Below are 14,660 nucleotides of genomic sequence, written 5' to 3' on the forward strand. Positions count from 1 at the left end.
AGCAGAGTCCTGGCATTGCTGTACAGTGGCCAATGTCTATTTTGGTCACTGGAGGGTGTTCAGGTTGGTTTTGCTGTGAGCTTGCTTTGCCTGAGGGTTTATTTATAAGGGAGGAGTCACAACAGCCAGGGTTCCCCAGGGTTAATTTTTTTCTAACCCTGTTCCTGCTCACGAGGCTCAAAACCCTAGAGGTTTCTCTTAGGATTTCTGCAAACCTGTTTCTGCTTTCCTGTTGTAGCAGTGTGGGCAAGTGATGCCCCCAAAGGAACCATTTGTTTGACCTCTTCTCTAAAAATGTGGCCAGTAACTCAGGCAATTCTTAGGGGGAGGAGCTGTCTGTCTGCTGAGCTTTTTTCTGTCTTCTGCCTGGGTGAGGACTGGGAGTGATAAAACCCTCCAGTGAGTTGGGGTGAATTAACATGCAGAAGGAAAACAGCTGCTGGTGATCATGCATTCAGATAACTTTAATGCACTTTATCAAGGAGGCTACAACAGCAGTGGAAAGAGGGGCATCGACACAACTGGCTTCTAGAAATGCTCAGAGCAGCCACCACACACCTGCTGTGACTAATGGGGACACAGAGAGGGGAACGAACCCAGTCACAGCCACAGGGATGGAAGAACAAGTCACGTTCTCCCTGTGCTGTCATGTTCAGCCTCCATCCTGGAAGAATTGATGTGTGCAGCTTTTCATTCTTGTGATGAGGTCCAATTAACACTTCAAGTAACAGAATTTTTGGCTCACTGGATACATAGACTGATTATACCCCAAATAATCAACTTTCTTATTGAAATTAAAAGGAAAAAAAAAATCCAACCAACCAAAACAAAACACTTTTTTTTTTTTTTTTTCCTATAAGAAAAGTAAAGAAAATGAGCAGGTGGTTTGGGGGATGTGCTGTTCCTTAGACTCTGAGAGATCAATTGCTCCCCTGGGAGCCCTGAACCCATCTCTCCTGCTTCTCCAGGCCCTTTTCCCTGTGGCTCCTGGGGAGCTCCCAGACCAGCCTTCTGCCCATTTCTAGAAATAATCTCCTGTGGGCTTGGCTGGGAGCTGGGGTGTGGGTGGGTGACACATCCCTCGTGCTGCTCTCCTTCCCCTGCACCCCCAGAACAGGAGCCACAGCTGCCAGCAGCCTCCTGAGTCTTGCTGGGGTTGTGAATCTTCTTGATTGCTTTTTCCCCAACTGAAAAATATTTATTCACTAAAATATTTCCTATTCAGAGCTAGTCCTGGCAAGATCAAGAGGACTTTGTGAGCGTGGGGAGCAATGCAGGGGTCTGCCAAGCACTGAGGTCCAGCAGCAGGTTTAGTTCTATGAGCACACACGTAAGGTACCACACAGCAACACATGCAGAAACACTAAAAAAAAAACCAAAAAGGAGCTGCCCCTGCTTTGCAGTGCATACATTTACTATGGAGCAGGGCTGAGGGGCACCAACCCTCCCAAGATCTGGTGTTCAGACAGGTTGTGTTCTGCTCAGCTCCATTCTCTGTGTGGGTGTTGTAGCCTTCAACCCACACGGGAGAGGTGGAGAAAATTCTTCTTTTTAAAAATAAATAAATAAATAAAGTGCTTGGGAAGAAAACCAAACATGAGGTTTTCTGTAAAGGTAAGTAATGACTGTGCCTAATTTTAGGCAGGTGAATGATCCATACTGAAGCCAACATCAAATACTGATTTGCTTGCAGTTAAGCCAATGCTTGAGTGCTGGTGGTTTGGGGCTGCAGGGGACATCCCAGGCAGGACAGGCAGGGAGTCTGGGACTTGAGCCCAATGTTAGGCTTCAATCCTGAACCCTGGGCACCTAATTAGCACCCCTGGAAGTGGTACTGCTTGGTTTTTAATCAAGGTTTAGGTGCTTGCTAGCTTGCACTTCTCAGCTTGATCTTGCCTGGAACAAGTCAGGAAACAACCTGGAAGCAATCTCTGTCCCCAGTAAGTGCAATTGTAGTATTTTTCCCTCCTAAAATCCTTCAGTTAGTTGAAATAAATGCTCCCAGACAACTCTTAAAATGCATGCACCAAATCTGCCATCCGACCTGAATTAGAAGATGAACCCTTCCAAGCTACTGCATGCATTGAAACTGAAACACAAATCCATCTTCAGTAGATTGTTTCCTTCTGGAACAGATCCCTGGGCACAGGCAGATGCTTTGTAGGAGTTTCCTCATCTCCCTTAGCAGGAGATGTGTGTATTTACAGGAGCTTTCTTCCTGCTGCTCTCCTGGGCCTGTCCCTCCCTTTCAGGTGGTTTGGTTCCCAAACCACGGGCTGGGGTTCTGCCTGGATGAAGAGAGTCACCTCCACCCACTCCACGTGTCCTGTCTGTTCTTTCCACGACACCAAACTCTGGCACCAGCCAGGGCACTTTGTTTTGCACGGGCTGAGCCTGCAGCACTGCTCTCCCACCAACATTTGCAGAGCTTTGGCAATGGGTAAGGAACAGCAAACACAAGTGCCTGCTGGGGATGGCTCCCACAGCACCCTGGGTGCTTCCCGTGGGCCAGCATGGCAGCAAACACAGGCTCAGGAGGTGACAAGTGAGGCTGTTTTCTTTAGGAGCACTCAGTGGCATGCAAAACCTGGGTAATGATAATGGACACAAAACTTCAGGCAGCCTTTCTGCCCTACCCTGTACACACTGCTTAATTCTGGGGTGGAGGACGGAGCCAACCCACCTACCCCCGGGCTGGATGCAAGTCTGCTTTGTCTCCGTGTGTGGCTCTTCTAATGCAAACCCACCAAAATTACATAACAGAACAAAACTTGGATTGCCCTGTGTCCCTGGAGACATCCAGCTTGTTCCTGTCCCTCACCAGGATGGCTTCATTTCCATACTGTGAGTACCACATACTCCGACTCCGGCTCAGGTAGGTGTTGGGGGGGGCTGACTCCAGTTTCTGCTGCTGCTGCTGCCAGATGAGCAGAGAGGTGTCCCTGTACCTCAGCCGGGCATAGCCCTCAGACAAGGCTTTTTCAGGCAGGGGCACCCTCCCGTTCATCACTTTGTCAGTCATCTGCTCCAGGAGAGCTCCAGAGATGAGAGCTCCTTCCCAACAGCTCCGGAATACACCCTGCTGGGTTGCTCCAGGTCGACTGCTGCAGCTGCTCTGAGCTCCAGGGAGAACATCCCCAGGAGCAGGGCTCTCAGCACTCACAAGCTGTTGGGAGAAGGCAGCGGGGATACCTGCACCCAAAACTCACACCAGGCAGCCCGGCCCTTCTTAAATAACAAGCCAGGACTTTCAAAAGCTTATCCACTGGTGCTGCTCCAGCGTGTTTCATCTTGTGCAGGGACCACACACACAGGAGCCGGTTGTTGTTGAGCGTTTCTGAAGCACCTCAATGGGTGGCAGCCAGGCAGGACAGGGCTGAGCAGTTCTGGATGACTTTTGCTTCCCTGAAGAGCAGATCCCGAAGCTGTAGGGCAGGCCCAGGAGGTCAGACCTAAAAGGTCAGCGGCCCTCAGTCCCCTGCATCATCAACTCTCCACTTGTGCTTCAGGCCTGACGGACAGGAGCTTATCACGTCACGTCCTCAGGGATGCAGGAGAAGATGCTGCCTCCCGCCGCGCCGATGGTACCCGAGCTGGGGTGGCTGCCGCCTCCGGAAAGCCCCGCTTCAGGGCTTCAACCTGGGGGGCACAGCGAGGGTCACCCCAAAGCCTGACAGCAGGGGGGTCCTGTCCTGCGAGGGCCCCTTCCCCGCTACCACCCACCCGCTCCCCGGAGCCCCCGGCCCCCTCCAGCGGCACCGCACGCCCATCCACGGCCCCCTCGGGAGGGAGGCTGGGATTTCCCTGCACCCTCCTGCACCTGCGCGCACCCCATGGGGTACCCCCCATCCCTCCCTCCCCCCTCCTCAGGGCTCCCTGCACCCCTCGCCCAAACCCCCCGGCCCGGAGCTGCCCGGCCCCACCGTGCTGCGCTGTCCGGCCCGGCCCGACCCGGCCCCGGCTCGGCCCCGGAGCCGCTCGGCGGAGCAGCCGCGGAGCCGCCCCCCGAGCGCATCACGGCGGGAGGAGCCAGAACCGGAGCCCTGTGCGGAGGAAGGCGGGGAGGGGCTGCCCGAGCGGGGTGCCTGGAGACGGGACACGGGAATGGAGTCCCCCGAGTGGGGGGTGTGGGGCCGGGACACGGGAAAGGAGCCCCCCGAATAGGGAGCATGGGGCCGGGACATGGGACTGGGGCTCCCCATGCTGAGTATGTGGGTCCCACGGGTGTCAGCCGGTGCTGGTGTTTTAAAGGGACACCCAGCCCTGGGTGTTGGGGGTCCGGACATGGGGCCGAAGCGGGGAGGCGGACCCGGTCCGGTCCGGTTCTGCCCTCGGGAAGCGGCTCTGCTCGCTGCTGGAGGGGCCGGGGTGGGTCCCAGTCCCGGTGTCGCTGCCCAGTCTGCTTACTGGTGGGTGACTGGTGTGTCACCTGGTTGTGTAGGAGCCCTTTACACCCTGCAGTTTTCTCCCTCTCCCCCCGCACTGGCTGCTCCAGCACTTTCCTTATCCCGGCTGTCCCCTGGCAAGCACAGTAAAAAATATGTTTTGAAGAGAACTGTGGGACTTTTTTTTTTTTTTTTTTTTCTGATGATGCTAAATTTAAGCTCTCAATCTTCTTATCTCCTGAGAATGCAGCGCCATCTAATCTCCCGTTAAGGACCCGAGATGTTTATCCGTGGCAGGGCTACTCCAGGCGTTGCTGCTGCTCCACTCGGCTTTCCCGGACACAAACGAGACGCAGGGATTCACTTCCATCAGATAGAAGGCACGTTGCGATTCCTCGTTCCCAGAAGATTTAGACCAAATACAGAGATAAGGGAAGAAAATAAAATAAATAAATAAAAACCTTCCCCACTATTACAATGTTTACTGTTAGAACTGTCCCGACTTTGCTGCTTAATCTGCCTCCTGCCAGCACGGAGGAGCCAGCCCTGGCCCCACCTTGTGGAAGCTGCAGAGCAAAATTCAAGAGCGTTTAGTGGAACCAGATTTAGTTTTTTGGCACGTATGAGGTGTCTTAATCCTCTCTAAGAAATTAATGGTTCTGTTGTCATCGAACTCGGAGCATAACAGAAGAAGCTGGTAAGTGGGGTTGTTGTGTTGCCAAGATAAGGCAAGAAGGAGGATTGGGGACTCCAGAAGTCAGAAACTGTCTCTGAGCATCCATTTTACCTTTTGCCATGAGTCTCGCAGACATCTGCCAACGGGACCATTCCCCAATAAGCCTTGGAAGCAGCAACAGTGGAACAGAGGAGGTGAAGCTCCAGTGCTGCCCAGCCAATGGTTAGTTCCTCTCCATCTTTCTCCAAGGAAATCTCCTTGTCTGCTTTGTTTCCCCCTCGACCTGCCCCAGGCCTTGCTTCTGCTTAAATCAGGGCTGGGCTGGGAGATTTCAGCCTGGTTGCTCCCCAGGTACCCATTTCCAGTGGAGCTGCACTCTCAGGCCAAATAAGGACTATCTGCAGCTGAGTGCTTCTGCCCCACCAGTACAAGAGAATCCAGTTACTCCCTCCCACCAGCATCAGGCTGTGTCAGGTTAATTTTCCTGCTCTCCCTTTCTCTGGTGCCAGGCAGTAAACTCCGTGTCCTGCTCTGGGAAGCAGCTTGCCTGCTGGTGGAGGAGAAGAGATGAGCTCCTGGCAGGAGTGCAGGGCCATTAGCAGGAGGATAATTGCAATGATTGTTCCAGGGTACAAGTTGTCTGTGCAGGTAGATCAGGTATTTACAGCAGGTGAGAGAAAATTTATTATCTGTACCCTGTGCCTGGTGGCAGTTTAACAGGACAGCACTTCCCCAGCCTTGTGACCCATCCCTCACTGGTGACTGGGGGAGCTGCTGCTGAGCAGTGTGCTTGCCAAGCTGTGACTGACATGGCTTTCCTAAAATAGCTGGTGAAAGGAGATCACAAAGTCTCAGGGCATATTGTAAAAGGCACGTAGAATGCCTGGGTAACTGCTGGCAGTGCCCAAGCTCTGCTGTGACAGCAGCAGGGAGAGCCCCAGCTCTGGGCACCCTGGCTCCAGCTGCAGACAGATGTGCACTGGGCTGCTGGCAGCCACCAGCAGGTTGGGGACAGGCTGGTGCACGCTTGGTCTGATCCAGAAGGTGGCAATGGCAATCCATAGACACTGGCTGGCTTGGACTGGGGATTCCTTTGCTGTTTGGCCCTTGTGTTTAAGGGATATTTTCAGATGGCTGCTGTGAGGAGGCAGTGTGGTGAACGATACCCTGCGTGTGCTGAGTGGGGAGTCAGCTCTTCTCTAGGAACAGTACCAAACAGCACAGAAAATACATTGCATGGTGAAATGTGGCCATTTTCCAGCTATGTTTTGATTGATTTATAAGATATGATCTCCTTGCATGTGTTTGTAGACTGAAGTTTCCTCCCTCCCTTCCTCCTTCCCTGCCTCCCTCCCTCTTGCATTCTTGCCTTCTTTTCTTCCTTCCTTGAATAATTTTGCCTATTCCATGCTGGGCTGTGATGTTCCCAAGCAGCTCTGTCATGTTCCCAGACAGGAACAGCTTCACCAGCCCTGTACCCCCTCACACCCCCCCTGCAAAGGGGACCCCGGCTGTGATTGCTGCCTGCTCCCCTCTGCCAGTCTCCTTGTATCCAGTTTTGGGATTAAAAAGAACAATATTCCTTCTGTTATCATCTTCCTGGTGCATTCAGCCACCTCTCAGGCTTCTCTCATGCTGGATAGTAATAAAAGCACACAGAGCAGTGGAGAGGAGAAGCTCCACGCTGCATCCCCAGCAGAGGGTAGTGTCAGCCTCTCCAGCCCTGCCTGTCCTCCCCTGTCTGGCTGTTCTTCCCTGTTTGTCATTCCCAGGAGTGCAAAGGCGCAGGGAAAAGGGGAGCACCAGCTTTAGCTCAAACCCCAACCTTTTTAATCCATGCGATCTCCCTTTTAACTTTAGATACATCCCCAAACCAGTGTCTAGGTCCTCCCATTTAACTCCATCCTGTTTCAGGACATTTGCATCAGCTGCAACTCGCAGCCCACAGGAGTGTGGGCAGGGTACAAGCTCTTCACCGAGCCTTGCCTCACAGGTTTTGGGGCGCTTTTTTTTTTTTTTTTTTTTCTTTTTTTTCTTCCTGCTATCAAAAATACCTCTGCTATCAGCTGGTTTCATTGTTTCAGAGGCAGGTGAGAAGCGTCCTTGCTTCAACACCTCCCACGCAGAGGCTCTGCAGCTGCACTGATTGTTCCTCAGCATCCAGGGTTCAAGTACACTTTTTATTAACCAGTATAAAAGCCAGGCTGTAGCTAGCAGCGTTAATTATCCACATATAACAAACTCTTCTGTTGTCCTCTACCTACAGACCTGACCTCACAAGGCAGGCTAGTACAGAGGCAACCAAAATTATCCCTGGCAGGACTCCACTCCCTGTGATTTCTGCCCAGTGGGTGTTGTTGGAGACCTAGCGGGAGACAGGAAAGAAAAACTTCATGAAGAACTGAGAGAATGAGCGAGTTATTCTGAGAAATCACCTCCGCAGGGTGTGGGGAAGAGCAGGCTGCCATCTGCGTGCTCCTGAATGCCCCCAGGGCAGGGTGTAGCTCTGATCCTGGGGCTGGAGCATCGGGATGCTGCTCCCTCTTGGATCAGGCTGCACCTCCCCTGCTCCGCCCGAGGGGCAGCGGGAGAAAGCACACACAGCCAGAAAGCACATCAGCCTAAAAGAGGTGTCTTCTTTAAATAAATAAATAAATAATAATCCTACCAAACTTTGGAATATTAAACTATTGTTTTTTCATTCTTTGGCGGGATCCTCCTTCCTACACTGGACATGAAGGATCATGCCAGTAGAGTCGCCCTTTCTTCTTTATCTGAACTTGGATACATTTGGAAGAGATTAGCGTTGCATTTGTTTGACATCCAGGTTAATAGCTTCCCTTCGTCCCAGTCTCGGCTTCCGGTTTTGGCTATCTGGAAAGCCAGGCTGGAAATTAATCGGCAAACTCTGGGGAGAGGATCTCGGAAGAAAACTCAGAACAGATTTGGAAAGAGGCTGTTCTAAACCGTGCTGATTTGGAGGGAAGCCACCAGTGAAAATTAAGGATGTTTCAAGAGTTTGCTGCCAAGGAGTTAATGGTTGAGAGTTGAGGTTTTTAATAAATACACTGGTAATTAATTAGAGGAGTTGTCTTCGTGTTTGAAAGTCAAGGAATACGATAGCTTGTTTGGGTTAAACATCTCCCCTGCTGTTATTTGCAACCCAAACACGAGATGAAGAGTGGGAGAGCTCGGTCAGACAAAGCCCGGGCTGTGTCAGGGTGAGGAGCTCTGGGTCGGGTCCTGGCTCTGCCCCCGCAGCGCTGGGGCCGTGCGTGTGCAGGGCGGGGGGAAGCACAGGGGGGGCCCCTGGGTTGGGGCGGGGGGGACACCCCGGTACCAAAGCGTGTTGGGGGGTGGCAGCTCTGCCTCCCCGAACAGGCAGCACGGCGGCTTTCCCGGAATAACGAGCGAAGCAGCAGCGGCGGGAGGAGATAGGGAAAAGGAAGCGGGGAGGAAAGAGAGGAAGAAAAAAAAGGAAAAGAAAAAAAAAAAAAAAAAGGAAAAAAGAAAAAAAGGAAAAAAGAGGAGGGGGAGGAAGAAAAACCAAAAAGGGGGGGAAAAAGGTGTGTGGGGGAAATAATTGGGCGAGGAGCCAAGGCGGCGTGGAGCGCTCCCCGCCCCCTGCTCCCAGCTCGGGCTCCCGCAGACAAAGGGGCGGCGGGGGCGGGCCGGCAGCTCCTCCCGCCTGCTCGGGGCGGGGGGGGAGAAAACTCACACCCGCGGCATCCCCAGCGCCAGCTCCGCGGCCGCGCAGGTGGGGCCCCGTCGGCAGCAAGTTTCCGCGGGGCAGGGGATACGCAGGCACCGACGCGAAGTTGAGCGGGGGCGGCCCCACCGTGCCCGGTTTGGGTGGCGGCGGGGGGGGTGTGTGTGTGTTTGTGTCCCCCGTCCCTCCCCATCCCAGGCTTTGTTCCCGGGAGGATGCGGCGCGCCTAACCCCGGCCGAGGCGGTGGGGCCGCAGCGGGGGCAGGGGCAGCCCCTCCGCCGGAAAACTCCGCGCCGCCCCCCTTCCTCCTCCTCCTCCTCCTCCTTCCTTCTCCTTCCTCCTCCGAGCCCCGGTGCGGAGCGATGCTGGCCCGGGCGGCGGGCAGTGATGGAGCGGAGCGGTAGCGCGGAGCCGCGGTGCAGAGCAGCCCCCCGGGCAGCCGCCCGCTGCCCCTAAGCGGCGAGGAGGAGGAGGAGGAAGGGCAGCGGTGTGTGAGGCGGGCGGTGGCCCCGTCGGAGCGCGGCCATGGAGGAGTGGAGGCAATGCGGGCGCTGGCTGATCGACTGCAAAGTTTTACCCCCCAACCACCGGGTGGTCTGGCCATCGGCGGTGGTCTTCGACCTGGCGCAGGCGTTGCGGGACGGGGTGCTGCTTTGCCAGCTCTTGCACAACCTTTCCCCCGGCTCCATCGACCTCAAGGACATCAACTTCAGGCCACAGATGTCCCAGGTAGGAGGGGATGGGTGGGTGGGTGGATGGGTGGATTGGGGGGACGGAACCCCGCGAGCACTCTCGTCCTTGGATGCGGGTGTTGCTCTGGCAAAACTTGGTGGGATGCGTGAAGGCGAGCGGGTCTGGGGAGGGGGTGCGTGGGAGACTGCCTCCTTTAGCCCCCCCACTGCTTTTCCACCCACCCCCGGGCTGTAGCTCTCGGTTCCTCGCCGGTCTTAACCCGGAGGGCTCAGCCCTGCTGGGAGCCGCTGCCGGACGGGAAAAGGCTCTGGGGCGGAGTAAAACCACCCCGGGATCGAGGGGAATATTCCCTCATGTGTTTATAGTCCTCGCGAAACAAAAGCAAATCACAGGGCTCAAGGGAGGAGGAGGAGGAGAAGGGGGGGGTGTTTGTAACGAGGTTCGGCTTTGATATTCTGGAGGAACCGGCGGTGCTGGGCGGACAAAACTTTGGACGGGAAGATTTAAAGCAAAATAAGCAAATAAACCCCCCCAACATAAAACCCTTTCAAACACAGCACCCAAACCCTGGTGCTCTGCAGGTCTGTCCCGAGCACCCTGCGGTGCCCGTGTGCCCCCCAGGCTCCCGCAGCCTCAGCCCCGGCTACGCAACAGCAGCTCCAGGACAAGGGGGGAATTCGGGGCCCCGAATTCGGGACCCAGCTGTGGTCTGTGTTCTCTTTCGCCTCCGAGCCTTTCAGGTGTGAGAACTTTAAAGCTTTAGGGTTCTCTCTTTGGAAATGTTACAAATTTCTGGTTGTCTTGTGGAACCCGGCTGAAACAAGCAACCAAAAAAGATCGTATATAAGACTTAGCTCTGGTCGGTTTGGGTTGAAATGCTCTGCTTGTGTCTTTGCAAGCTGAGCTGTGCAGTATTTGCATGGGAATCGGGAAGTGAAATCAATTAGAAACAAATGAAGAGGGGGCACTTTGTCCTCTCTACCCGGCAGCCCCTGAGTTGACAAGCAAGCAGCAAACTGTTGTCTTTTTTTTTTTTTTTTTTTTTTTTTTTTAACAACTTTATTGGTAAAAAAGGAAGGGAAATTTCCTGGTAGCAAGGACATGTGAGGCTCTGTTTAACTTTATTTATCTTCGAGTGCTTCAATAATGTAAAATGTTAACATGAGCTCTGGATATGTGCTGTGCCAGCACGCTGCTTATCCGGCAAGTGCCTTTCTCTTCTTCCGCCAGAGTTTTGTTCCAGGGCAATGATGTTTTTCATCTGTTCTGCCTCCTCGCCCAGAGAGATGGGACCCTGTGTGCTGGGTGGAGCTGCAGTGGTTGAGGACTTGCTGGTAGCCCAAAAACTTGGAGCCAGGCTTTGGGGGGGGGAGCAAAGGGTGTTTTGCTGCACCAAGGTGAACCTGAGGATCCCCAGGGCAGGAAGGTCCCAAACCAGGCTGTGTCAGCTCTCGTGGTTGTGAGTGAGAGCTGCTGGCACAGAGTAAATAACAACACGTCCTGATGCCTCTTCCCAGGGTGGAACAATGCTGGGAGATTTCCTCTTGGCTTTCCAGGCTATAAACTGATCAAACTGTCTTCCGTACAAACTGATGTTTCCAAATATAAACTGTCAGGCTGGAGCTGGGGATGTGCAGGGACCTAGTGCCTACTTGGAATATGCTGAGAATGAAATACTAGGTTGGTTGTTTATTTTTTTTTTCTTCTAAGGAAATATTCTAGCCCTACAAACCTAATTTTGGTTCAATTCTGTGCCCTGCGGGGAGTCAAGAATGGGTTTAAAAATGGGAGCTGTGATCTAGGAAAAGATCCTGGTGGTTTTGGAGAGGAGGTTCTTGCTGAGGCAGGTGTAGCTTGTTGGGTGTGAGAATTTCCATCTCAGCTGTCCTCAGTACAATTAATTGCTTTCTGCCTCCCCACCTGGCTGCTTTCCTGGATTCAGCAGGAATGTGAAGGGAACTGGCTGAATCCTTGGGTTTTGGTGCTCACCTCTGGGAGATCCTGGTTGCCAAGGATGGACCAGCACAGCCTTGCCAAAGCTGGGCCCACTGGGATGGGCAGAGCCATCACCTGGCATGGGGGTGGGATGCTGTGGGGAGGCTCAGCTGATGCTTGTCCTCAGCTGGAACCCAAATCAATCCAGGTTTGAATCTCTAAACTTCCTCTTATGTATTCATTGTTTCTCTGGTAATTCCTGAACTTGGGAATCTGGCTTCTCCCCCGGAGTAGCTAAAGGCAGGAGGCATCTTGCTGCTTCTGTGCATCCATGGTGCTGGGGGAAGAGCAAGGATGAGGGTGAGCCCATCCAGGCTGGGGACAAAGGTCCCTGCAGCTCCTCAGCCTCCTGCAGCCATCAGGAAGCAGCTAGGTCTGGCTGGGCCAAATTACAGAAGGGGGGAGGACAGGGACCTGTCTTTGTCACCCAGCTGTGATGCATTCAGACAGAGGCAAAGGGATGTGCAAGAGGGAGTGTGAACCTGGAAACTTCAGAGATTGTTTTTGATGGTGAGTGCACATTCTGCCTGACTGGCTGGGCTGGCTATCCAGCTGTCTGCCCTACCACAGGTGGGTTTTTTTTAAATAATTCAGTTAAAATGCCAGGGGACAAGACACTTGTGCTAGACTTGAAACACTCAGGAATATTCTGTCATCCACCTTTCTCAGTGAATTAAAAGGAGCTGTGCAGGTGTGTAAAGAGAAACAGATTTTTTGCCTGAGGTGAGCATTGTTTCGAAGGCCAGAGGTGAAACAGCATCTCTGAAAGGAAATGCTTTAAGATCCAGACACTGTTGCACGTTTGTTTTGGTGGTTGGGTTTTTTTTCCCTTCCATGCTGGTTTGTTCTTAGGTGCAGTTGTTGAAGGTGTTGTGCCTGGGGAGCTGAGGGAATTGGGTTCTGTTGGCAGCTGGGGCTGCAGGGACTTGTGCTGCCCCCCTGAGCTGGTGTCCCTGTCCTCCTGAAGCTTTCTCAGCAGTAATTTATTACTTGATGTTTAAATAAATTACTAAGTACAGTTGCCTCCTTAGGCCTCAGTCTGAAGTTTGATTTCTTTTCATGCTCAGTTCCAGAGACCCAAGTCTGGTGCTTGGTGGTGCCTGGCAGGGTGGGATGACTCCAAGCTCCTGACCCTTCACATCAACTAAGACTATAAGCAGGGAAAAAAAACCTCTTAAAGCCCAGTTCTCTTCTGAGAGTCAGTGAATGTGAGGCCACTCTTGATGAGCCCAGAGTAAAACTTCATTTCTACTAATTGCCTTTGCTGTAGAGGCCATTTCTGGAGAGGTGGGATGAGTGTACTTGTCCTTGGTGCTTATTGATCATTGTGTCTCTTACCATGATTGGATTTTGGGGGGTGTAACTCAAGCTGATTTGCCAGGCAACTGTGAGTGTGTGATGTAAAGGACATCTTTATTTGCAAGCTTGCAGCCCCTGTGCACAACTCAGTAAAGCATCTCCCTCATCCTCCCCCATCCCTGTGTCAAGCTGTCTACAAACCTCAATTTTCTCCCCATTCCCCGGTAGCTGGCACTAATTTCCAGTCCTCTGACACTGCTCTTCCATCCCAGAGCTCTGAGCTTTGATAATTAGTTTTGATTCATAATTTTATTAAGGCTCTGGTCAAATACAAATTAAATGACTCTTCACTTGTGTGAGGTGAGCTCTACTTATGGTGAGGCACAAAAAAATACATGAAATAGAAAGCTCCTGCCCGTTGCCCCTCTTTTATTTTCCTGGCTCTTTGGCAACAATTAGCCAGGGAGAAACTGCAGCAGCACAAGAGTTGTGCTGGAGTCACTGGATAACCCAGGGAGCTCAGACCAGCTTCCCAACCAGTGCCTGCCCAAAATGGGACACAGAAAGCCAAGGTTTGGTGGGGAGCTGGTGTGAACATCAGGTGATGGCAGTGGGAAGAGTGGCTTTCCGGGGGAGAAAGTGCTGTGTGTCACCAGTCTCCACGGGCCTGCATGTCCTAGCAGTTCAATTGCAGGGTTGCCTGCTCTGACGTTGACATTGCTCCATATAATTAGACAGATAGGAATTGGTACCTGTACCAGAGCAGTTGAGAACTTCCAGAGGTTAAATGTGTGGTGAAGGACTCCCCATTATTGCAGTCACCCTCTCGTTAGGGTTGGCCTGGATTCTGCTGAAGATCTCTCTTTTTAAAATATTTTTTTTTCTTGCCTCAAAACCTCCTGGATCCTTGAAATGAAGCAGCCACCTATTTAATGTGTGTGCACAGCCTTTGAGTTAGCAGTAATGGTCAGCTCATTAAGGATTCTTATTTTGAAGCATATTGACATCTCTCCAGAGATAATCCATCTCGGTCTGCACTGCCTGGAGGTTTTATTAAGGCTCTTGAGACTGATGAGACACAGCAAACATAATTGGCATGATGACTGAGCTGCCCACTGCTGTGTTTTGCTCTTATTAAGGAACGGGGCAGACAATCAACATCCCAGGATTGATGGGTGCAGCACCCTGCACCCCACCCAGCTGTCAGCCTGCTCCGTGGCTGCTGCTTTGGGTTTTTTTTTTTTTTCTGGAGAATGGCAATAATTTGGTATCAAAGTCGTGTTTATTGATGGTGTGGGCACTCATCTGCTGTGACAACAGGGAGCAGGTGGTTTGTAGTGACAGCTTCCCCCAGGTGGATGGGAGATGAAGGCTCCTTGGGGGTGTGGGTACCAGTAATTATTCACAAGGCTTTGGGATTTTTTAACGTGCCACTTGAAGGCTTTATTGCTACAATGCTTGTAATTATTTCCATATGGCATGATAGTAGTTAGGGATAAGTCAGGATTATCAGAGTTGACTGGGTAGGTGTAGTGTTTGAGCAAGGGCTGCAGTCAGAGCTGCTCTCTGATTTTACCCTGTTGAGGTCCTCTAGCTTTTTATTTGCTCTCTGCTGCTTGAAATTGAGTTCTGTTCCAAAACAGGCTATAAAAAATGGCCTCATTACATATCAGTGTTTACTGTGTCTCAGTGACTTCCCGTTTGGATGTGCTGAGCTTTACAAAGGGAAGAAAGGTGCTCTGTGTCCTGCAGCCCAACTCGTGAGCCCCTTGCAAATAGGAACCCATTGCAGGCTTTCTCCCAGCCCCCTTTCATGCCTCCTGCATGTCAAGTAGCACCCAGAAACCTCATTAGCTGGAGGTAGTACCTTCTCTTCAGCTTCTTTGGGGCTGTAAGCTAGAG

At 52.4% G+C, this 14,660-nt stretch overlaps 2 protein-coding genes across 3 annotated transcripts in view; one reads left to right on the forward strand and one right to left on the reverse strand.

Annotated features, from left to right (window-relative positions):
* Positions 1-443: 443 nt before the first annotated feature.
* BRD3OS (BRD3 opposite strand) lies at positions 444-4,013 on the reverse strand. Its single transcript, XM_071766477.1, has 2 exons — positions 3,924-4,013; positions 444-3,639 (listed from the first exon to the last, which is right to left on the reverse strand). The coding sequence occupies exon 2, from the start codon at positions 3,020-3,022 to the stop codon at positions 2,753-2,755; it is 270 nt and encodes an 89-aa protein (XP_071622578.1). The 5' UTR covers positions 3,023-3,639; positions 3,924-4,013; the 3' UTR covers positions 444-2,752.
* A 4,745-nt stretch (positions 4,014-8,758) lies between these two features.
* The window catches only part of VAV2 (vav guanine nucleotide exchange factor 2), a 130,583-nt gene continuing 124,681 nt past the window's right edge, over positions 8,759-14,660 (forward strand). The window contains exon 1 of one of the 2 annotated variants that reach the window (XM_071766629.1): positions 8,759-9,500. In XM_071766629.1, coding sequence (XP_071622730.1) covers positions 9,297-9,500 — 204 coding nt within the window. In that variant the 5' untranslated portion in view covers positions 8,759-9,296. The remainder of the gene's footprint in view (positions 9,501-14,660) is intronic. The other variant, XM_071766628.1, reaches the window with a different exon arrangement.

Source organism: Heliangelus exortis, chromosome 22 (assembly GCF_036169615.1).
Source record: "Heliangelus exortis chromosome 22, bHelExo1.hap1, whole genome shotgun sequence".
In the NCBI taxonomy this organism is placed as follows: Eukaryota; Metazoa; Chordata; class Aves; order Apodiformes; family Trochilidae; genus Heliangelus; species Heliangelus exortis.